The 25,476-nt window shown below is 40.8% G+C and overlaps 1 protein-coding gene across 2 annotated transcripts in view; it reads right to left on the bottom strand.

Annotated features, from left to right (window-relative positions):
- Window positions 1-4,451: 4,451 nt before the first annotated feature.
- Window positions 4,452-25,476, bottom strand: part of fndc1 (fibronectin type III domain containing 1) — a 36,880-nt gene continuing 15,855 nt past the window's right edge. The window contains exons 10-22 of one of the 2 annotated variants that reach the window (XM_056405606.1): window positions 22,698-25,382; window positions 22,447-22,562; window positions 21,702-21,813; window positions 21,180-21,536; window positions 19,877-19,951; window positions 18,736-18,903; window positions 14,921-15,157; window positions 12,158-12,266; window positions 8,783-8,862; window positions 8,406-8,435; window positions 6,924-7,085; window positions 6,623-6,745; window positions 4,452-5,236 (exon numbers count right to left, since the gene is read on the bottom strand). In XM_056405606.1, coding sequence (XP_056261581.1) covers window positions 5,121-5,236; window positions 6,623-6,745; window positions 6,924-7,085; window positions 8,406-8,435; window positions 8,783-8,862; window positions 12,158-12,266; window positions 14,921-15,157; window positions 18,736-18,903; window positions 19,877-19,951; window positions 21,180-21,536; window positions 21,702-21,813; window positions 22,447-22,562; window positions 22,698-25,382 — 4,370 coding nt within the window. In that variant the 3' untranslated portion in view covers window positions 4,452-5,120. The remainder of the gene's footprint in view (window positions 5,237-6,622; window positions 6,746-6,923; window positions 7,086-8,405; window positions 8,436-8,782; window positions 8,863-12,157; window positions 12,267-14,920; window positions 15,158-18,735; window positions 18,904-19,876; window positions 19,952-21,179; window positions 21,537-21,701; window positions 21,814-22,446; window positions 22,563-22,697; window positions 25,383-25,476) is intronic. The other variant, XM_056405607.1, reaches the window with a different exon arrangement.

Below are 25,476 nucleotides of genomic sequence, written 5' to 3'. Positions count from 1 at the left end.
GAAAGAAACAAAAAAGCAGCATGTGGAAAACAGCAACACAAGACCTGCATTCTTTCACAACCACATTTTTTTTCTTAATGAGGTTGTAATGTTCCAGCAATTAAGTGATTTTGTGCAATATTCAAATGTATGGAAATTAGCACTTTTTAAATGAATACAATAATGCCAAGAGTAGCTTACTGGCACTGAGGAACCGATTTGAAAAGTAGCTGACTTTATAATGGAAGATCCACGTGTGGAAAGTCAGCTGGGCCTGGTCTCAATCAAGCAAGCGTGGCCCTCTGCCCCTTTTTTTTTTATAGAAAGGATCTGCAGTTTGCTCTGTGCACAGACCTTGACTGAAAGCTACAGAAGATCTGACACACAATGGAAAATTGCTGACATATGATGTTTCAGTGCTGTGTCATTATGGATAGATGTGATAGCATTAGTTTGGCTGAAAATACACTCATTTTCAACATCTCTGGACTAATTTAAAAGGCTGTGTTTGTGCATGTGTGTTTTTTGTACAAGAGCCCATGAAGCTGATATTGATGGCGGTCACAATTTCATTCTCCTGTCTCCTGATGTCAACTTTTGGCTGCACGTCTTGATTTCAAAGCAGATCCAACAAATCACAATCCAGTTCGACATCCAAAATCTAATACTAGAGTGACTAAGTAAATTCTTAATGAGAATACAAAATGACAACATCAGATTCTGCCTTCGGTTAAATAAACTCCATCTATTCCATTTCTACGCATTTGTCCTCGAGGGGCCAATGACCACCCAGACTTAGATGAATACAAACTCCACCCAAAAGGTTAAATACATCATATAAATGTGGTTTTAAATAGGCTTTATCAAAATTGGCTTCACTGGGGAGTTGTGGTACATCACTGCACATTAGTAAAAGAATCATCATAAAAATACAACCTAGGACAACATGGCCCAAGCCTTTCTATGAATGAAATATGCTTCTTCGAACTGCATGTAGGGAAATATTTGTGTGGGTTACTTGATTTCTTTTACGCTTCAAGTGCATAAATGTGTTTTGAGTTGGATCAGCTAATGAACTTGATGCTCAAAACACCACTCTCAACATTGACTTACACAGACATTTATGTGTCTTCGGAGAATTGGAAAAATTGTTGCCTCAACATGGCAGTGGTATATTCAGGTATACTTAAGTGGTATACATTAGCCTACTTAGTTATGAATGCATGCGATTTAATGTTAGGTGCAGTTTAGTTTAGAGCTCTGCTGTAACACATTGATCGAAACCATTCAGAATTGGCACAATAAGAGACATTTTAATAGATGTTTGTTTTTCTATGTTATTGTTTTTAACTATTTGTGATATCTTTATATTTGTTAAGGTTATTGGGTTGAAATGTAAATCTTTGACAATTTAAGTCATAATTTCTTTGTGGCTTATATTTTTATAGTTATATGGAATTTTGTGTATTTTCATAGGTTTTATCTACGTGATGGTTTTATTATGGCTGCACTGAATGTTGTCCTGTCCTGTCTGAGCGAGGAAAACAACTTTGTTTGCCAATAATGTTAACTTAGCTCATCAATGTAATGGAAACATCATTTAAGTCACAATGTCTGCTGTGAAAAATGATTGTAAGTTTGTGGTAGCAAAGCTAGAACAGCTAGCCATAGATATTAGCTAAATACAGCTAGCAGTGTCCAGCAGCTAGCACAGCAGCATGGCTAATTTCAAACTCTTTTCCCAACTTCTGGTGCACACTATATCAGTGTAAGATGAAAATCACTGACAAAAACACAGAGGTAGCTAGCTGGTGGAGAAATTTAGCAAGTCAAAGAGACCCATTTTCTTGTACAAATATCACACGCTGTACATGATGTCATACGACATGATGCACATGTCTGCTGAAAAATAAAACTTGATATCAAGGTCTCTTACTTTCAGTTTGTTTTGGAGTCTACATTCTGTCGTAGTCAAAACTTGATTAAAGCAGCATGACTTGCTTACTGTGTTTGCATAACAGTATCTTGGTTTGCACTCTTGAAATCAATAAGAGCTCTTTCATCAGATTTCTATGTTAGTTCAAAACCTGTTAGTGTGAAGGCTGATTTTAGTGTTACGAGGTCAAACGTCTTGTCTGAAGCATTGGTTTTTAATGTACTGTAGTGAAAATGCTTTTAAAATGCCTCAATTAGAAACTTCAGCATCACATGCTCGAAATGTTGTGTTTCAGGCCTTTCCAAGAATCCTCGGGGGAAGCAGTAGTGTTGAGTTTAAATCTTGGACCACAGTCCTGTTTTCCTGCTTGTAGCTCTGCATCCTCCCGTTGTATTGGTTGTGGTTTATCTATTTTTCTTCTTCCCCTTGACAGCCCTCATCATTTCTGACCGGGACACACACACACACAGTGACTTTATCCTTTAACATCTGCAGCAGATGTGCTAGCCCTCATGTACACGTGTTTATGAAGTTAGTTTGTCCTCTTGTCTCTTATGTTTTTCTTTTTTCTTTTCCCCTCTTCCTTTGTTAATCTGGTATTTGTGTGCATACAAACACTTGCCTAGATTTATGTATTCATTTCGTATTTTCTTGTCTGAAACTCCATCTATGGTCTCAGAGCAGGACGTGGTTGCTACATAGTGCTTAGAATTAAATATCATTATTGTTCTCAGCTCAGGTCAAATGGCACTGCAGCTTGCAGCCAATGAAAATATTTTGGGGCAAAGAGAAGCTCATCACTCACTGAAAACACATGGCAGCAGAGGCTTTCATCCACACACAGCATACCTGGAAACTGTGTTTGAAATCTGACAACCATTCACCAGAGTGATGACAAATTTGTCTGCTGTCAATCCAAAAACAACCATTATCTCTCGATCACTGCCCAGGGGAAACATTTTATGCCCTCTCCGAACTCCCTGCATTTAATGACTTTTAAATCTGACTGCCACAGCACATCGCAGCCAACTTCAACAAACTGCAAACTATCTGTACTCCTCAGATAAGGGACTGGAGGTTAGACCTCTGATAATAAGCAGAGTTCAAGTAAGGGAAAGGAAGAACTGCATGAGCTCTGCTTAATGTACTGGAATAAAAGTAATGTTTTTAGTGAAATTCTGCACTTCTACCCATATAGTTCTTGCACTAACCTGAGTTAAATTTGAATCACATCCACTGCTTGAATATCAGCAAAGTAGCTGGAGTATTAGGCGTCCCAGTGATAGATGGATGGAATAATGGCAAAGTCTCTCAGTTCTCTTGGGTCATAAAGCTTCTGTTCCATTCTCGGAGGAATGATGGGGATTTATAGGAGTGATATGTTAGATCTTGCTATAAGGCAGAGTTGTGCAGTATGTGTTGAAAAGGAATATCCTGGATGCTACTGGACATCATCAATTTAGCACAAAGCTTAAAGTACTGAAAAGGGCAGTGCTGGTTCTGCTGTTAGGGCTTTAGGAAAGAGCGATCAATCTCTCTTGGAATAATGGAATAATCTATTAATGGAATAATTAATGGAATAATGATTAATTGGCAACAAACACATAATGACCTTTCCATTCAATCAGTCTTATCAGTGAAATTTTTTCCACCTGCTTTCTTGTGGTGCTGACCCACTTATGAGCATACGTTTTCCTTTCTCATCACTCTTATTTCACGCCGCTGGACTACAATTCATATTCAAACAACACAGTAAAATCTGAGCACCGCAATTGGCTGCAAGCATGAAAATGAATTTAGCAACACTAACAGCTAATTTTAACAAGTCCACCAGGTAATTGGATTAATATTTAGTTTCAAATTATCCAGAACCCATACCAAGTATAACTGGTTCTACAAATTTGTGCTGTAGGCCTTTCCAAATTGAACACAAGAGATGCAGGTTCCATTCCAAGCAGTGGTGGACTAAGTACTCAGAACCTTTAATTGAGTACCAATAGTGAAAGTACTAATGTAGCAATAAGAAAATAGTCCATTATAAATAAAAGTCAGGCTCAACAAAATGTGAAATAATTGAAGGAGTCTGAACACTTTCTGACTCCACTGTAAGAACAGTCCTTGAGTAAATGTACTTACTTACTTTTTACTACAGATTTCAAGTCCAATCAAATTATGGTATAAAAGGTATGTGCTACAAATCCAGTTTGGATATTTATGGGGCAGTGTGTTAATACTCTGCACATGGCTGATGGCTCTGTCCATATTTGCTGGCATGCCTCATGCCAATGAACCGATATTTTCTCTGTTTTTCTTTTTCCCTCTCACCTGCTTCTGTCCACAATATGCTTCTTTTCGACATTTCATCAGATTTTAACAGATTCTAACAGTTGCTGTTCCAGCTGGCTCTGCCAAACTTGCTCTGTTACTCATATCTTCCATTAGGTTGATTAAGTAGATCTGGATCACGTGTGGAAGCTTTTGCTAGAAAAGAATGTGGCAGCGGGAGAATATGATATGATTCATGTTTTTGGATTGCTGTGGTTTCCATAGCGCCTTTATTCAATCTCCCACAGTTCCTGAGCAAATATTTGGTCTTTTATTCTTTGTCCGTACACATACAAAACTTACACAGTAACTCTTAATGAATTCTGGTGAATACCAAAAGGGTGTAAAAACCTGTATGCTGATTTAAGAACACAAATAAACAAAAAGTAGCTGTCAGAAGCCATTACATTATGAAATACGAATCTCACAACTGAAAATTAACAGACCTATACACACTCTAAGTGCCCATTCTTACAGTTTTCTTTGCAGCTTGTGCTTTGGTCCAATGTCACTGGTTTGACCATGTGTGTGCATTATTTGATGAGATAAATAACACTGGGTAAGGACCTGTCATCGGGACAGTTTGGAATAGTACAAGGACACTTTCAGAAAGGAGTTAAACTAAGCAAGAGCACACATGCCTCTTTTTCCCTCATATACAGACTGCTTTATATAAAAAGTGCATCGTAATGATATACACTGAGTTGTTTAAAAGTACTATATTCTCTTTCTGTGAAGCTGTAATAAACTTGTAGTGGTGTCTTTTTCTTCTGGCAGGCAAAAGTCTGTGTTCAAGGGCAGGACCAGAGAAGGTGTGAGCCTGCAGCAGGATGCAGAACAGTTGCCCTTGGTAACAATGTCTCCTCCTCCTCCTCCTGTGTTACCACTTCCCGGGGATGGGCACCCCGCATTCATACCAACCCACGAACGGATGGGATGTACGTCTGCCAATAACTCCAAATGTGACTGGCTCCTGTCTGTATGCACGATAAAACCCTGTAACAGAAGCATATAGCAAATGCTGTTTATAGCCGTTAGAAAGGTTTCCATTGTGCAAGTTTGAACTGAATTTCCAGAAAATTGGCAAAAAAAAATGCAAGTTAATGTGTGTTTCCATTGACTACGGTTATGTGAGTATTAGGAGTTAGAGTGTGTTGAGGTAGACATCTCATGGCTCATTCTCTCGATGGCCATAAATCATTGCAGAAGAAGAGAGCGCAACAAGATGTCGTAATTAAAAGAGCTGCTGCAAAACCTCAAACAAATGAAAACTAGGTGGGACACATGATAGAAATATGGTATTTATATTTGTGTCATGTATTAACTTGAGGATCATTATCGTGTCCACACTGAATCACACAGATGTGATGTTTTCCGCTGCTACTATTTTTAGTGTTTCCAGTGGACATGGAAGTCACATGCTGCATGTACGAGATTTATTCACCATGTCTGTTTCCGTTGCACTTTTATTGCGTTTTGTTATTTCTGATACACCAACTTTTCCACTTCAGGCAAGCGTAAAAACATGTTTTATGACATTTTGACCCCCCCCCCAACCCAACAAAAAAAGATTCTGGCATTTCCACTTACGTTTTTTAGTTTTGAATCAAAAATGTGTGTAAAAACTGGTGAATGGAAATGCACTTATTCACAGAAATGTATTAGGACACATTAACATAGTAAAAACTGAGCATATCTAGACACATATAGTCATAACTTAACACTTTTTGGCAATCATTTGGTTATGTTCTTGAATTTGTCATGTCTACTGTCTATTGAATCAATCCCACAAACACCATCCTGCTGCTGTAAAATAGTCGCTAGAGCACCAAATGTGCATTAATACAAAGCTGAAAACAATGCACTGTTAGTTTTACTGTTAGTGTTAGTATTACTGAGGATTACTTATAAATAAAACCATGTATTTGTGACCACATGAACAAGAAATGGTCCTCAAAACATCACTTACTTTTCAACAAGATAGCTATACGGGGCTAATATAACTTTGACCAAAAAATAAAAATAAAGCCAACAATCATTAGCAACTCTCAAATATTCTCCTTATGTACCGATATGACCTGAAAACAACAATTGCCAAGAAGTTACGGCATTAGTCTGAGAAGTTATGGTATAATTAAAAAAACGGTCTGCACTAATGAAAAGCATGTGGGATTTCGAATAAAACATGCAAAACCCTGGTGGGTCTTTTAACAGGTATTCATTCAAGCATTATTCTGCATTTGTATTCGGCATAGATAAGATCGATGCAGCTGGTCCACTACGGAGCCAGAGAGACTGATCATGGGGAAAATATGATAATAGGTTAGGTCTAAATATCACAGCCATAAAGGTGCCATGTGTGTACAATCTGTTCTTGTTTACCTTGTGCTGTGGGCAGATTACTAGAGAGGTAGGCCGGGCCCGTCCTTCCATCCCTGTAGGAGTCGACAAACTGGCAATGGTCCTCTCCTTGTCCAAATGTGTCTCCTATACTGTAAAATGGCTCTGCAAAATAACACAATTTTCAATTATTTAAGGTTGATTATCTCCACAAAAATAAATAAATAAATAAATAAAACCAAATGCTTAGGTGAAGTGAGGCCGACAAACACGTGTTGGGAGATGCTGCCCGAAGCAGTGTTGGTTTCTAATTATTAAACACAGCGGTCATGTGATACGTTACCTCGAAGACCGTCTCCCATGAAGATCTTGTATCTCAGAGAGTTACACAGAACCACGCCCACAAACTTCTTGTACCATGTCCGCTTGACATACTGGCTGCCCTTACAGCTGCTGTGGGCGGAGTTATATTTGAAGGTGAAAGGGATCCAGATTGGCTCTCCACCTGAGGAGCAAGGGGGAGGATGCATCATGTTGTTGCGGTAAAATATGCACACATAGAAATATCATGTATATCAGTTGTAACTCTTATGGTTGGATATGTAATGGTCTGTTCTGAAGGTAGAGGGCGTGTGGTTCATTGGAGCAGCCAGATTCAGTTTATATCTTGTAACCTTGATGTTGTGATGATTTATGCTGCTACAGGTTTATAAAACACTGAATGTTTCAGGGCCAAAATACGTGTTTGATCTGCCGATACTTAATGACTCATCCAGACATCTCTGATCATCTGGGACTGGCCTGTTTACTGTTCCCAGTATCAAAGCAAAACATAAAGAGGGAGCATGCAGTTTTTTTGTTCCACGTCTCTGGAACAAAATCACAGAAAACCTGAAGACTGGGATCAATTTTTACCCTCCTGTTTATTTATAATTAAGTTTTTGCTTTTCACTTTTGTCTTCTCTTTTATCTTATTCTTTTAAAATACTATTTATGTGTCTTTTTATCTTCTCTTGTGAGTCTCTTATATCTTGCCTGAATGCCTTTTTAGTATATACAATATTATGTGAAGCACTTTGAATTGCCTTCTTGAGGAAATAACCTGCAATGTCTAGGGAGGATTCAGGGTACGAAGCAGATGAGTTAGTTTAGTTTAGTTTAGTTTGTGTTTTGTATGCAGCTTGTGTGATTATGTGTTAGTTATAAATGAAATCATATAAAAAAATGTTGCTTATGTCTCACACTACAATATCTAGCATTTATTAGCACATTTTTTGATAAAGATCCTCCACATTTGGTTATTAAAGAATTGTAAACTAAATATGGCCTGACATTTTACAGTTAAAAAATAACCTTATGACAGCTCTCCTGTAAACAAACTTTGTAACGGTTTCTAAACTAGCACTTTGACGGTTATGCAGTGCAGACTTTATGTTTCAGCACAAGCCTGACTAATTCACAACTACACAATGAACAACCTAAAACATATCTTTGGCATTTCTGTACTGCAATTTCTAACTGAAAGGCCAAAATATACACTGGATGAATGTCTGCAATAAACTAATATTGGCAGATATATCATCTTGGCTGACACAATGGTCAGACTCTGGTGTTGTCTAACTTATTCAGCGTGATGTCTAAATCCATTCAAAACAGTGTTACTGGTGTGAAATGAGTAAGGAGGAACATTCACGCAGAATTGGATCCAGACAGGTTGTTTAACAGAATGATGGCTCTCACTTTAAAAGCACATTGTGGCTTCAGTAGGACATGGCTCGGCTTGTTGACCTTAAATTAGAGATGTGCAGTCGGTGTATAGACTTACCAGGTGGCCTTTCAATGAGAAGAGGATCGTCTGAAAGAAAAGAATGCGATCAGTTCACCAGGGATGAAAAAGCGCACAGACAGCACCGCAGGTTTAATGTATCCACCTGATTATGGGAATGAAAAAGCCATAATACACATAACAAATGTAGTGCACATCTGGGAGTCTGCTCCTACCTGGAGGATGTTTTTCTATGTGAATATCTTTTATTGCAATAAAGCGAACCCCTCAGAGTGACATTTTTGTTTGCCCACTGCGCAAACAGCGCACACTTGTGTACAGTAAAGAAAGAAAATCTAAAGCCAGTCTGACTGAGGTTTGAACTGTCAATGGGGCGTCTCAAAGTTTTCTTTTGCAGGTGCTGACAGGATACACACCTGATTCAGTGACATAGGTGAGTGTATCGCTGACTGGTCCCAAACCAAACACATTCTTGGCCTGCACTTTGAAGTAGTACCTGAAGGAAAACAAACCACAACAAAAGATTTAATGAGAGATTTAGTAGCTGAAGTGTCATTCTGCCAGTTTTGTTGTGACTGGGTGGAGGTGAGGAAAATGTTAATGACCATAGCAGATGACTGGGCATGCTTCAGTCAGGCTCATTTGAGAGTAGTCTGTTTTATATTCGCATGAATCCTAAGTGAGCGCAGCACAATAAAATGGCGATTTGGCTCATGTTGAAGGGAGAAGGGGGGGTGAGGGGGGTGGGGGTGGTGGGGGGGCAGCGAGGGGAAAAAGAGACATCTAGACAAGTGGAGATTAACAGATAGGAGGATGAAAGACAGAAAAATGAAGGGATGTGGAAAAAGTAAAGCACAGGGACAGATGTACGCTGAAAGAATGGATAGATGGGAGAGAGAATCCTCCAAAGAGAAATTTCTCATTGAGCACTTTACTATATGTTGGACAGTGAGCTCACTTTGGCAGTGGAGGAATTAGAAAATCCAATCAGATTAAAACCAACACCCCCAATGACAACTTCCAGGGTTTACAAACTTTTCCACTGGATATATATGTTTCTGTGTGTGTGTATCCATTCATGCCGCTTCGCGTGCGTATATGTTTTCTTTTACTCTGCAAGGTCACACACAGTAAGTTCACGGTGTGTCGATTTCTAGCCAAAAACTTTCACCACGTACAGCCACGAGGTCTGGATCCAATCACTGTTGTCACAGCCACGTGACAACAGCGACCAAAACATATATCACCAGAGAGAGAGAGAGAGGAGAGCAAGAGAGAGAGAGTATGGCAGCTGCAGAGAGATGATGTAATGAAAGTAATTGGAGAAGAAATTGGAGAAGATAGAAAAAAAAAGAAAATGTAAGCCAGAATATAGAAACAGTGAATAGACCACAAAATGTTACATCAGGCCAACCTAGCCATTTGAAACTTTCAATACAAAGATCTCTGGGCTTCATTCACATCGCTCCTGGTGCTTCTCATCAGATGAAAACATACTGTACGACACATTCAGCTTGGCCATATTACATGCTCCTCAGTGTACATGACAGCTCAGCCACGGAAACGAATCAACTTGAAGAAATTATAAAGTGTTTAAAAGAAATGGAAGAGCAAACAAAGTCACAGCATATCTGTATACAACACTGTTTTTCTGATTACTTGTTTGATCAATAAAACACCAAAGAACAGAGTCCAAGGTTGATGTCTGCAAATGTCATGTTTTGTCAAACCAAAATCAAAAGAGAATCAATTTACTGCAAAGTAAAGGCAGAAGGTTCTCACATTTGAGAAGCTGAAAACAAACAAATGTTTGTCATTGGGCTTGAAAAATGACTTAAATGATTAATCGATTATCAAAATAGTTGCAGATTAAACAATCACAGTTATTTCCAAGAAGTTAAAAGTTCATCCAATGGGATGGAAGAAGGAAGTCTTCTCAAGCCCAGTGGTTACTTGTGGGGTATCCAGTTGTGGCATCTGTCAATATGAACAGTAGTTTTAAATTTGAGAGAAAATGTGATATCATGAAGCAGCTTTAGTAGAATATGCATGACATACATAAATATTTATGACTCAAACTCAAAAGCAAGAAAGCTTTTGGATCAAAGAAAATTCATCCACGATATGTAAATGTACATATGTGTGTGTTTAGCACCATAGTAGCTCAGTATTTCTGGCAACCAGAAGGTGCCTGCAGTGTGGGAAATGCCAACACTATCCCATAAACCATCCCGAGATCAACGGTAACCACGGGAGACACACTATCGTGAATACAAGCTGGTTGCCAGGGAGGGAAACCCCCTTTGTAGCCTCCTGGAAAACTTTACTCATGCACGCGGCTCTGCTGTTTGTGTTCAGCAGCAGGTGTTTGGTTATACAGCCAAAGATGAGACACCTATCATAACACCTCAACAGAGTCATGCTTCCACCAGGCGAGAGGTTACTTCTGCTGCTGATGAACTCACGCATCTGAACTTAGTTAACTGTTTCTCAGCGTGTAAACCACCAAATGATGGTTAGATTATATGCTAAAAATGATTTAGACTTTTCAGACAGTGTCAGGTTGGTTATACTGTAGGTATGAAATGGTCTATGTTTACATTTTTTTTCATCTCTTGGGGAGAACTTGTGCTTGTCACTGATTGACTAAATATCATATGTGAGGTCCACGCACCTCACACAGACAATATGAAAACCATATGTTTTTAAGGATGGCACATTTCCAGTGAGGACTTTGGTTGACTCTGTTATGTGACATACTGCTTGCTTTATGCGGCTCTCTGAAGGTACATGCCATACAGGTTCATCACTGTGTTTTAGTGGATGGCAGACAACAATTCAGATTACCTCAACTTGCATCATTTTAGTGACTATTTATGATACGTAAACACACATGTATTGAGTATGAAATCTCTAGTCTAGTCTAAAGTTACCAGCACACAAAGTTTACACTTTCTTTAAATCTTTAAACCCCTCGATGCACGGAGGTGAATGCAAAAGAAACTGGTTTCAATAACATCTCCCCTCCTCTCTACGGCCATGTGCTAAGAGCAGTTTCCATTCATTTATTTTGAAAAACGTGACCCGTGTCTCATGAGACATTGTTGTGAAAACATGGTCTGATAACTGAAACAGCCTGAAGGGACCGAATCTGTGCTGTGTTTATTTTCCACCAAATCTTCCAGCGTCTCAACAGAGTTTTACTACATTTCGCATTTTGGTGCGAATTCAAATTTCTTTCTTAACCTGCCTCCATTTAGCTAAATGGATTTACTTCACTCTGACGGCTTTCTGACCTCTCATACTACAATTATAGTATCAGTATCCATGCTCTGATTAGTGTCAGTCTGGTTTGATATTACAATTGGCAACATACTCCTGCATAAACACAGCATAACATCAGCAGACACATCCTGTATGCAGATTATATGACTCAAACATGAAGAGAAGATGTATATTCTGTCCATTATGTGATGACAGGATAATGGTATAAACACGCCCCAGTAGAATTAAACACTCCAAAGCCACAGCCAAGCACCTGCACCCGAGGCAGCAACGTGATCATAAACGTTACACGCAGGTCAGGGTAAAGGATCTTGCAACCGAGCAAATCTTTGTTTGTAAAATAAGGTTCTTGTTTTCTATGATTCCCATGTGTGAGATGACACTGGGAATCCCTGAGCCTGAAAGCATTGTGCATATGCACGCATTAGCTTCTCTCCAAGTGTGTGTGTGTGTTGCTTGTATGTATACATGTGACACAAGCCCACACACCGGGCTGTATGCGTTACCTAGAGTTGGGTTTGAGATTCTCCACAGGCAGATGTGTCCCGCTGGAGGCTCTAGAGGACCATCTATTGTTGAGGACATCATCGTATGAAGCACTGTGAACCATGTAGCCTGCGGGGAGCAACACAAAATAAAGTGAATAGCTAATTAGCTTTTAGAAGAAACTAAAAAGCTGAATTAGAGATGATACAAAACAAAACCCTGAGGCTCAAGATTAAAAGAGCAGTTTGGAGAAACACGCTTATTTCCTTTTTTTGCCAAGATTCAATCGAGAAAATCATTACCACACTCACGTCTGTACAGGAAAAGAACTTCTAAAGCTCAACAAGTAACTCACTCTTGTAGCTTGTTTATTTCACTTGTAGAAAAACCAAAGTGTAAAAACAACATGCTGTGGTTTTGTGGATTATTTTTCTTTGACTATTTTGTGGCTGGGCACAGTAACTTCCTTAAGTCTCTGACAATAGCTTTATATTTTCATTTATGCTGAACTATTCGTTTAAAAACAAGGTACTTCTACAACCTTCTTTTTTTGCTCTGTCAGTCTTGGACTCACATGCCCTATGACAATTAGTTAAGTACTAAGATTTATTTTATGGTTTCAATTATTTTGTAGGTGGTCTCCCATACACATTGAACTCTGAGGAAAATGTGAGGTTCTGGCATTTTCTGTAGCTCATGCAGACCGTCCTCCTATCTGTCAGTCCGTCTGTTTTCTTCTTCTCCTCAGTCACGCAGACTAATCTTGAGAATCCCGCGAGTAACCTGAGGTCATGCAGCCCACGATCATTCACTTTAAAACTTTCGAGGCCAGCTCTGCTGCACATCAAACTACCAACTGTTTCTATTGGACTTTCGAGTTTGAGTTTCTATTTCTACTGGATCCACACCAACACAGCTGGCTGCTGACAGGAGGGAAGGGAAATACTAGCTACTTTGTTTTTCTTCTTCTGGTTTTTCATTCCTTCTCCATTTTACATTGTTAAACTGAGGTTTCATCGAGTAATATTGCCTTTGCCATCTGCGCCTGTACTCTATCTTTCCCTACTTAAGGTAGAAATTCATTAAATTGCTTCCTTAGAAGTTGGTCCTTTGAGCCAAATGCAACACTTGTTTTGCCCAAAACCTTTAAGCAAAAGGTCGTCAATGCATCACAGTAAAAGAAACCAGAAGTTGGTATTAGGTTAAAACTCACAAAATCACCCACATGCCAACAGCTGTTTCCATGCATTTGTTTTGAAAGCCATGACCCATAACTCGTATGACATGGTTGTGCAAACACTCCCTAATAACTAAAACAGTGCCTTGTGATTGGATCTGCATGTGTGAACTATACCTGTACATGTGTGAGTCAGAAAATTTGTATTTTATTTGCAGTATATCTTAGACAGATATGCCGGATCCTCTTTTACAGTGCTACAATATTCCAGTCTATCAGAAAATCCACATGTGAAACTCATATAAGTAGATGTTCACAGAGTTTTGGGTAATAATCTTTGGTTATCATAGATTATGTCACAAAAAAAGCTATTTCCTATATCCACATCATTTAAAAGTAATTGGTTTCAGGAGTGCAACATGTTATGTATGTAGGGCAAAATACAAAGTGTGACAATAGTCATCAGGTGCCAAATGGTCCAAACAAATTAAGTAGATAATACAGAAAGTGCCATGATAACTGTGTGAGCAAAGAGGAAACACCAAGGAGAAGGAGTGGAAAGAAACTGAGGAAGAAAACACCAGTGACAGTAGAGGCCATCTATCTGTTTTACACATCAGAGTGAAGGACCAGCCCACAGCATGACCAGAAGCTTGTGTTTTCCTGCCAAAGAAAACACGCTGCCTCTCTAGCTGGCCAGACTGCTCCTTGATAGTCCATCATGTCTCACGCAGTAGGCTGTTATCTTCAGTCTCTTCTCTGTCCCTTTTTTTTTTTTTTTTTTTCCAAGTGTCACTTTCTAGGTCAGAGGAATTTTGGTTTTCCCTGAAAAACTGAGCAGCCCAATATTCCACGTGTTCAACACAGTCTGCTTTTCCATGATTTTATTAACAATTTACTGCTGGAGTGAGTTCTGAGTCCGGAGGGATTCTAGTAACATGTAACAATATATCCTAAATCTCTGCAGCAAATTCACACGTGAGAAGCTGGAACCAGAAGAGAGTTTGGCATTTTTCTTTGAAAATTATTTAAGTGATTCATTGATTATCAAAACAGTTACCTTTTTTTTTCATCAATCAATGAATGGATTATTGGACCAATCGTTTCAGCTTTTGGATCTATAAAATGTGTATGCCCTGGACACTTTTTTCATTCTATTGTGGAATTTTTGAGGGCACGATAAAATGGATGAATTTACACACACTGCAGGTAAAATGTAATGCACTACATAGCAAATGATTTTGAACACAGCCCTACTTAATTCAGTTTGCTGGCAGACAACCACAACGCTGACGCATGCGCAAAGGGGATATGACGCCGTTGACAGGCGACCAAATGAAACAGACTGTTTCTCACTGATTTCTCTAGGTTTGAAAATTGCTGGAGAGATTGGAATGATCTGGTCGTTTTTAGACATTTTAATGCAGAAAAGTTACATATTAACCTTTAACAGGTACTAACTTAAATTTCTTCCTATTGGAATTAAAAATTTTGCCCAAGTAAGTAAGTAGACTAGTCAAAATAAACACCGAAGATATATGTACTTATTTCTTAACAAGAATTAATTTTCAATAACTTCAGCTTCTGAAAAAACTAAATTACTTACCTGACACCATATCCCCTTTCAGTGGGCGGGCCCAATCCAGGATGATGAATGAATGGCAGCCCTCCATGGCGACAATAGTGAAGTTATGGGGCTTGTTTTTGGGAGGCTGTCTCTGACTGGCTGCCACGCTGTCCTTCTTCATAAGGTCTTCAAGGACGTCAACCTGTAGGTACTCCAGAGCCTCTGTCAAGGAGCAAGGAGCACCTGGGTCCTTCCGGATGTAGTTCACATAGGGAGCTGATGGCAGGAAAAAAATGATGGAAGGGAATCACTTCCCTTATTTCAACTACATATTTTCCTAATACATGCCTTTTAGATTTTTTCAAATCATACAATTTTAAATTTGTCAGTCCTGTTCAGTCATTTTGAAATAATTTGTGGTTTGTTGATAGACATTTTTTAGCTTGCTTGCATCCCTCTATATCTGGCTGTTCCCGAATCTCCTCCCTTCTCCACTGTCCTTCTTAAAAAAAAAAAAATGTTGTTAGTGACTCTGGAAATACCAGCTGAACCTACAGCTGCGAATACTTCAGATATCCCACAATTCCTAGACTGGCTGGGATTCGGGGGGAACCAGCGGAGCCTGGAGTCACTCCCACCTCCCCAGATGATTGGCCCTCTGTGCCGGCCAACACGTGTCACTATCTGCACATCAACACACAGTCTGCGAGGCTGTGTGGCTTCAGGCTGTTGCAAGCTCTTGTTGTATGTGTAAACACAATCATATGGCTTATGTATTACGCACTCATACACTGACATACACAATCTTATGTGTCCGTTTATACACAGGGTGCTTGTAAGGCTGCTTTTCTGCACAGCATCCACATGGATCTGTGCAGACTGATTCAGTGGGAAGACCCAGATCCAGATGTTTTGCTTTGTTCATGTGTTCATTTTGAAATGCTGGAAGAACCTCCCTACAGGGACACACTGTCTTCTTCTGCTTGTCGAAAAAACCAAAATCCAAAACACGGATGAAGACTGGTATGTCTGAGCCTGACGTGGATCAAATGTGACTTGGAAACAGCATCGGGTTGGTTCACATAATGTCAGCCCTAATATCTGTCTAGTAAGGCATAAATTAGCATTTCAATAGTCCAAACATCCTGGTACTCATTTTCTTGTCCAATGTGGCAAACTCCATCCATCTGGAGCTTACTGTAAAGAAGATTCACACAACTGCTAAGAATTATTAGCGGATACTTTTTTGTACTGCCTTGGGCTAGATTCATTCAAAATAAACTGAACCTGGACAGATAAAGGGACAAAGATGAGGTCTCTTTCAGACGGTGCATGCAAAGCAGGTCTGTGGACTGGCAGGCTGCTTAAGTGGACCTAAAATATATTAAACTAATAAATAGGAAAGAGGATGTCTCCACATGGAGCCAACAGTCTCTACTCTCCGTGCTGAGGTCAGCCTCCATAACTTTTATGATTTCCACTGCTCTTCTGCTCTCGTCTGTTTTTCTCTCAGAACTTGGGAGAGTAATCACTTTCAGATGGCTCTATGAGAGGTGTGTGATCACAAGAAAGCCGTTGTTTATCAAGATAAATGGTGTCCAGAGTAAGCCTTGTTATTGTTCCACTGTTGCTTCTGGAGCAGATCCTACTGATAGTTCTGACACTGCACTGATAAAGACGCAGCCCTAAATCTAAAAAAAAAAAAAAGGTTTCTAGCAAAGATCAATATAAATGGCAGTGACAATTTTCATTTAATCTGTCATTAAGTGACAGTGGCACCATTACTCAAGGTTTTATCCACATCTGTAGACTGGCAACAGGCACACATTGAAGCTACTGGCACTCGTTGCTGATTCACATCCAGAATGATTACCCATGATTCTTAAAGGCCAGAGTCTGTCAGTTTACTTGCTATGGGGCGTACTATACAGCCTGTGAAAACAATTGTACAATTTCTGCTGTGGTTCTGGAGGAAATTTGTCAACTTAGAAAATTACTCATGGGACATCTGTTGTACCTTAACTTGAGTAGACAAGGGAGGGTCTAACCAAAAATGATGTTGATTTGCATTATGGGAAGTGTAGGATCAGATGGTTTTGAGGCTTGCCAAGGGACAATATCTCTGATTTCGTGCATTGATTCTGACCATCACAAGTCGCCCCAACGTTATGGAAATGCAACACTAAATCACCCCATTAATACTCATTTATGAAAGTCACTCACTTTAGCTGTTACAAGCTTATGGCTTCTCTTCTGCTGCGGATGGACTGTCCCTCTCTTGCTCGAGCACTAAAATGTCTATGTTCTGACTATGTTAACAACACAAATTCCCAAAGCTGAAAGCACTTACCAATCATGTTCTGTAAATATACGAGCAACAATTTACTACCATAGCTACTATTTAAAGAGCTGAAACGTGACAGAAAGTGCCGCCATTAAACAAAGTAATATTAAAAGGACCTCTGACTTTAGTAGTTTTTAGGAAGGTTGGAGTGATGTAAGTTTTATTTTTATTTCTGTCAGGAGAATATTTTGGTCTGTTTGTGCAACAAGATGAAGGGATAAAGTATGAGAGGCCAAAGTAAGCACACAAGAACAGTAAAAAGAAAGCAGGGGGCCAAAGTTTACTAGGATCAAGGCTAGAGACCTTTAACAATGTGTCCTCAGTTAACTTTGTTATTTTGAGCCAATTAAGGGTAGATGGAACCAATTTGAATGAATCAGTAGTCCTGAATTGTATTTATTGCCATTTTCCACAATGTAATGTCTGAATATTCATCTATAGTATAACCATATATGTAAACAGAGTAGTCTAAAATCAATAGTTAAACTCTCTGGTGTTTGACCCTTCAGCACTTTGCGTGGGCACCATATCGTAGCAGACATTTTGATGTGGATGAGGGGTAAAAAAAACGACTTACAGTGAAGGAAAATGTTTGCAAATTTTTCTTTTTTTTCTTGGCCGATTGTTTCTGTAAAGTCTGACGGGGTCATATATTTATGAGGTATTGCTAAGAGAGCCAAGATAGGGGTCCAAATTTATTACTCCTCTACGAAACAAAGCAGAACTCCCATCAGTCTGTCATGATTTATGGCACCGAGAGACCATCACACAGACTCATGAACGGGGGACCAGCAATATATATGATACTCAGAAGCCAAGCATGCATGGTCAATCATGCTCCTTTACTTTCTTTGCTAAAGACATATTCTATTCATCTTGTCGTCGGGTAAAGATAACATGTGTTATTCTTGTTAGTCTCTCTGACATCTGCAGTAGAGTAATCTCACAGAGACTAATAAAAAGATATTCTCTCCTGCTTCTTGGGAGAAGCAACATTATTGGGTGAAGGATGTTTTTTCATGCATCAGGTGAAAGTATAACTTATTGTCTATCTGAGGGGGTTAAATTCTTTTTAAAAAGAGATCCATAATGCTTAATGAGAATGTGACGGTAAACTTAAAATCTGAGTTTGGAGCTACACGGCAAACTCAAATCTTAACTCTGTAAGAGAAACCAATAGAAAATTATAATCTCCTCACTCCTTGGAAGAAGCTAAAGGGATGGTTTTACATACACTGAGCGTATGAAAAACAACCAGTGTATAAAAAAAAAAGAATTTACTGTCTGTCTGTCAGATGGGGTTAAGCTCCTTTTATAGAGAGATCCATCATTCATAATGGGAATGCGATATTAAATCTGAGGCTGGACGTGCACCGGAAACAAGGCTAAACTCTGGAAGAGATTGCATTAAGATGTACATCAAACAGTGACAGAGGCTTTTGTGCAAGAGTAAAGACATATGAGCAAAGACTCACTGACAAACACACATCTATTTCTACCATTGCGTTACCTGTGAATCGCTTCTTCCCACTGAGGTCAAACTCAGATGAAGGGCCTTGGTTCATGGGTCTGGCGCGTGGCGGCGGAGTTGCCATCTCTGTGGTGGTGGGGGTTGTTGTTGTTGTGGTGGTGGTGGTGGTGGTGGTCGGCGGCAGGGTGGTCTGGACAAAAAGCTCATCTAGCAACAACACATGTGTCAGTGAGCTTTTGATTAAAAAGAGATTTATGTTAATCACATCCCAACTCAATAACATGCTGTAGTGTTTTATTAATCCTTTGTAATGGTCGCCATCATCTGTGTAGTCAGAGTGTTAAAGAGAGTTACTTAATTATGGGCAGACATGTGAGATCACTCTCACAAAGACCAAACACCCAAAGCTGTATTCTTATGTAATGTTTTGCTACCCATATTTTCCATGTGAGGGGTGGGGGGGTGGAGCTTGAAGACAACGGCCAAGTCTCCAAGGCTGACAAATGTGAAAGGATTCAGTGGGTGAAATTCAATTAGTTCCTTCCTCTTTCATCACTGTTTTTGTCCCAGTACTGCACCAGTGGAGCTTGGCATTACATCATGGTGCACACACATGCAACCAGCTTTGAGCCGTGGCAAAGAAATGCTAAGAAAATATTGTAATGCTCACATGCTACAGATTTATTCCGAAATCCAAATGCCTATAGTGAAATTACAAGATGCAAATCCTTACAACCAAGTTTTCCATTCAGCTAGTGTTTGGCCGAAACCGGGGTTCATCTATTACATTACAAAGCAACGTTAAGAACAGCAAATACATTGCATTGAATCATAAGCCAGGGCATTCTCTTCCGCTTAGTAATACAGTTCACATGCAGCCTGGGTCCAGTTTTTTGGGATAAATGTGATGAAAAACAGCCCAGAAAGGAAAATATCCAAAATCCCAGCAATGAACTAAGACCAAACCAAACAAACGTACAAGAAGAAGAAACAGAGTGAAGACCACAGGCAAGGCAAAGAGGAAGAGACAGGAAGGGCTAGCAAACAGATCCACTGACAGATAAACAGACAATGGACCAAACAGTGCGGTAAACGGTCACCAAACAATGAGCATACAGTGCGTTTTAGTCCATCCAGCCCAGTGGCGGTAGGTTGGTCTGAAGCCAAACTCAGCCAATACCTTTCTTAAGAGCTAAAGCATCAGGCACCACGGTCACTGTAACCATGTGGTCCATTTCCATTCCTGATGATTCCTCTGTCAGAGAAGTAGAACAAGCTGTAGCATCAATCTCACATGGATATGTACACATTTGTGAACTGGCATATGCACATAAACATGTACACCCACGCATCCATGTACACAAAGCTATTTGAAAACATAGGGACAAGCACTAATACATAATTCCACACTAAAGCAAGCCTGGCTAGATCTCAGTCAACATAAGTGTGTGATGTGTGAGTGAAAAAGCATTGTAAAATCCACACTGGCGCTGTTTTCTCTCTTGTAGACTTTACAAGGAAAACATCTTTCCAGCTTGAGGTTATACATGCTGCTGCTGCTCTAATAATAGGCACTGGATGGTACAGAGCTGCCACAGTGGGGAAAAAAAATAATTGTCAACATATCTTGTTTCAATGGGAGTTTACTTGTTTTAACTAGTATATCGCCAAGACTCCAATGGCAAACCCATTTTCGCCATTACAATGAGACAGAACTGAGATATTTTTTGTTGGGACTTTATCTATTGTTGAGAATGGGATGCCAAAAACTACACTCAAGTCGTAAATAAATATCACTATCCTTCGCCAATAGAACCACAAATCCACACACTATAATTTAGCCCTAACCCAAATACCGAAATACTTCATCACTTGCTTTGAATTTTCATTCACTTACTCAGAACAACTGCTTTTCTGCTTATAGTTTAAAACCCTGGCTAATTTGAAAGATGGTGAATCTATATATTACCCTGCTGTGTGTGTTCATGCATGTGTGTGTTTAAATGAGTTTCAGTCATTGTCTATATGTCTGAATGTGATAACACTAATGTTAGTGCCTCTGACAGCTCCTAGTGCTTCTAAACCAGCAGTACTCTGACCACAGCCAGGGCCCAGATGTGGAGACTTACATATGAGTCATTTGGTCTCACACACACACACACACACACACACACACACACACACACACACACACACACACATAGTGTTATAGAGTTATTGGACTCTGTGGGTACAGACAGGAAATACTCATGGCCTTGGCCTAGATGGATATGACAAACAATACAAGTGAGAGATTTAGTGAAGTCATACCTATTTGTGTTCTGGCTCAAAAACACTTTGCTAAGCTTGACATCAGTTCTGTGGAAAAAACTATTTACAAATCAATATTGGAGGTAAGGGTATTGCTGTATTTATCACACCTCTGTATTCAGAACCTATGTTGCTATCTGCAGTGTGTTATGAATCTCAAAATAAAGGCTCACCTTCTGGATAACAGTCCAATATTCCTTCTGGATCCAGCACTGGATTCCCATATTCATCTGTTTTGGAGAAGGTTCCAGGTGGGCAGGTTGGGAATGGAAGTGCAGTGCTAGTCTCCTCTGGCCATTCGGTGGTGGTGGGTTCAGGTGTGGTAGTAGGAGCCATGGTAGTAGTGGTGGTGGTGGTTGCGGTGGTGGTGGTGGTGGTGGAAGTCCTGAGGTGAGGCAGGTCCAAGCCAAGTACAGGTTTCCCTCCAACCATGAGGACCTTGTCTTTGGGGTTGATCACAGGCCGGCTATCTCTGCCATGGCCGAACAGAGCCATACCTTCCTGGTTCACCAGAGGACTGCCCATGTGGTCTGGTAGGCGGTGGATGGGTCAAACAAGGAGAAGGGGAGACATAATATTCATGATATTGTCTTTAACAGTAAATTATCATGAGAATAAGAGATGTTTTTCAAATACATGTTCAATCTTTATACAGTATATTTGAATTTAATGTAAGATTGTCTGCAGTGTATCACCAAAAATTGTGCGTCCATCCTCGCCAAGCACCACTCTCTTGGGTTTGCCATTGGAGTCCTGGAGAACTTGTCCATCCTGGTTCATGAGAACCCCTTGCTCCAAATCTACCACCTAGATGGACAGAAATATTCACCAAAGCTATACAGTAATCCAGTAATCTATAAAAAGGATAAACTATTGCCTCATCCTGACTGTGAGATTTAGTGAAGTCATTTCTGCAATCCACACTTTGAATGAAAACAAATGATCTGTTTTACAAGAATGGATCAAAGTTAGATGAAAAGACTCCTGCCTGGCTCTGTCCAAGGGTAAAAAAAACAAAAAACCTGCCTACCAGCAACTGTAAAGATAGCTAATTAACATGCTACATCTCGTTTGTTTAATCACTAAAAGAAAACAAATCTTAAAAACAACACCTTTTGGTTTTATTGGGCATTATGTGCCAGATTATTTCTTGGATCGACACAGTAAATTACTGGGGTATCGTCATCACTGTGAGGTTGCCGGTCTGCCAGAAGAGACTATTAGACAGAGACAAGCCTAGCTGTTTCAAGTCTGCTACCAACTTCTCCTGGCTGTGGCTTCACATTTACCACAAGGATCTCATCTAACCCTCAGCAACAAAGAAAAAAAAAAGTTTAACTAATCCTTAAAAGTGATACATTACAGTACAGTCTATGGTATGTCATGCTAGAGCATGCCAATAACAGAAGAAAGTACTTAAAGACCATTAAACATAGATACCCATTTGGTTCCATCAGGTCCAGTGATAAATCTTTGACCAACAGCTTTACTGATTCCTTGAGAGGAGGAGGAATCTTTATCGTCTGTTGCTGTCAGGTTGGGCCGCCCATTTTTACCTAAACAATTGAAAGATTAAAGCAAAGTACTGCATAGTATCAAGCTGTATTATCTACACATTATTCATCATTTAATTAGTTTTTTTGCTCATGCAAATCCTTGCATCTTCTGTGTACTTTAACAACTGACTTTACCATTTCCATTGGCAGGTTTGACTGCTCCTCCATTGGTTGGTTTCCCTCTGGAGATAGGATACCGAGGCCTTCCACCCTGTCCCCTAAAACTGTCTCTAGATGAAGATGATGATGAGGATGATGAAGATGACGATGTGGAAGGAGAGTTTCCTCCAATTATTCCCCCTGTCCTCGTCACAGTAGTGCCAGTGCCAGCTTCGCGATCTGAGGTCAAAGCTGTCTGGGGTGAATTTGATGAAGAAGAGGAATCAGACGACGATGAGGATGATCCTGATGTTGAGGAACCCAGCCTTGAGTTCTGTGCTGGTTGTGGTCTGATGGGAAGCCTGGACCCACCAAACTGCCTGCTAGCCAACAGAGGAGAGCGTACCCTCCCATTCACCCCTACGCCAGGTCGACGGTGAGTCGGTGTGATTCCAAAAGATGTGCCGGTCCTGGTCCGCGAAGGAGTTTCCCTCGTATCCACACTCTCGTTGTCCTCTGCGTTTCTGTCAGGGTCAGCTGATGTTACAGCAGGATTCTTCTGGGCGACTGTGGGGTCTGCAACTTTCCCACTAATTTCTCTACTCCTCTCATCATCATAGTCCTTACCATGACTGCTATCAGTGTCATCAGATGTTCCTCTATGAATGGGCTCACTTGAGTCTCTGTGTCCACCTGAGGAATGATGAGAATTTGGATACGTGGATGCTGAAGAGGAAGCTGAAGAAGAAGAGGAGGAGGAGGAGGATGAGGTAGTTGGGTTTCTAGTGTCAATAGATGCTGAACTTTTATCGGTCACAGAAGGCTTAACCGAGCCCACCCCAACCCCATTCTTTAGTGAATCATGAGTGGAAGGAGTCTTCAGATCTTCACTGGTCTCCTGTAATGAGGACACTCCGGCAGCACCCGTGGCCCCTGACACCCTAGTGGATGTTCCCCTCATGATGGGTCTGCCAGCCCCTACAGAGGAAGAAGTCCTGGTCCATGGGGTCCTACCATCCTGCCTGGAAGATGACGTCCTTGTTCCTGAATTGAACCGGCCTGGATAACGACTAGCTAGCCAAGGGAATCTTTCGGCAAATGAGGAGCTAATTCTGGTACGAGAACTCCCGGGATTTACATTAGTCCTCTCCTCCCTTCCCTCCTCCTCCCTTCCCTGCTCTTCTGTGGGTTGTCTTTTAGAGCTTGAAGTAGGCTCTTCAACTTCGCTTGTTTCTGTATCTGTGTTTTTATTTCTATTGGCATCACCTCCCTCACCATATGCTGTGTCTCGCTCAGGCGATGTGTGTGAACTCTCTGAATTGTGTGTGTTGTGTGAAGTTGCAGAGCTGTGAGATCCTCCCTGTGACGTTGACTGAGAAGAGCCTGATCCTGCAGTGGATGGGTGCTGTGAGCTGCTTTGTGAAGTGGATGGATTAGCGCTTGAGCTGTGTGTATCTGGCGTCGCAGAGCCGTGTGACCTGGACTGTGACCTGGACTGTGACTTGTCGAAATTATATGTACCGGATGTTGCTTGGCTGTTTGAAGCACTTCCTGAAGTTGGCTTTGATGCCGTTGGATTGAACGTATGCAATGTTTCGTGGTTTTGAGTCCTGTCTGGAACAGTGGATTGTGATGTTGCTGAAGAACGTGTGTTTGTTGCTGCTTGGTTTGGAGCTCTGCTTGGTAGATTTGACTGTGAGGTGATGGCGGGTTTGTAACCATTCAGCATTCGGGTTGAATTCCCTCTAACCAAAATTCCAGGATGTCTTCGGCTGTAACCATATCTAGAACCAAAACCAGACCCACTGGTGCGCCCTCCTGAAGCCGAACCCCTACGTACAGGTGTAGCCCCAGACTGCGGTGAATCAGTTTTTATTACAACTGGAGTTGAAGGTTTGCTGTGTGCTATGCTCGCCTTATCGTAGGTGTCTTTGTTTTCCGGGTATAAAGAAGCTACATTGTCCTTTCTACTGACTGCTGACTCTTGAATATGTGAAGAAGATGATGATGAGGTTGAAGAAGGTGAGGATGACGAGGAGGTAGAGGGAGAAGAAGATGAGGAGGAATCAGAAGAGGGGGAGGAGGAGGAGGAGGAGGAGGAGGAGGAGGAAGTGGCAGGAGATGAGGAGGAGGATGTAGAAGAAGATGAAGAAGATGAGGAGGAGGAGGAGGAGGAGGAGGAGGAAGAAGCAGCCTTGGATCCAGGTTTTTGATGGACCCTGATCTTAATGGGCCTTCTGGCTGGGCGAGCAGGTTTAGTAGGTGAGGGCGTCAAAACTTTGAGGCTGGGGGTCTCAGTAGTCTGGGGCTCTTCACCATATCCCTCTTCATCCTCAGATTCAGGGGAAACATCGTTGTCTGGCTCTTCTGTCTCCGGTACAACCTCCATGGTTGTTGTCTCTTCTACTGGAGGGGGGGTTGTGGGCTCTTCGTCTTGCTCTTCATCTTCTCTATCTTGAGTTCTTCCTCTGGATGAACCTCTGTTGGCTGTGTTCCTGACTGAGCCTCTTACAGAGGAGAAGATGCTGTGATAGGAGCGTGTCTGGGAAAGCGGGCGTACGGGCCTGTTGAAAGGTGCAGCAGGGCGTGGCTGTGGGGGTGTGTCTGGCTCCTCTGTTGACAAGAGGTCAGACTCATCATGGTCAGTATCCTGTTTGGAAGGAGTGTGGCCGGTCCTGCGGGTGTCTTTGGTTTTTGAGAACGACGAGGCAGTGCTGATGGCTGGCAATGGACAAAAATGTATTTTGTCATGAATTTAGGATGAAACAAATTCACAAAGTACACATGCTTGAGGACACAGAATAAGAGAAGATGC

The sequence above is a fragment of the Seriola aureovittata genome, chromosome 19 (genome assembly GCF_021018895.1).
Source record: "Seriola aureovittata isolate HTS-2021-v1 ecotype China chromosome 19, ASM2101889v1, whole genome shotgun sequence".
In the NCBI taxonomy this organism is placed as follows: Eukaryota; Metazoa; Chordata; class Actinopteri; order Carangiformes; family Carangidae; genus Seriola; species Seriola aureovittata.
This window is presented reverse-complemented; position numbering and strand designations above follow the sequence as displayed.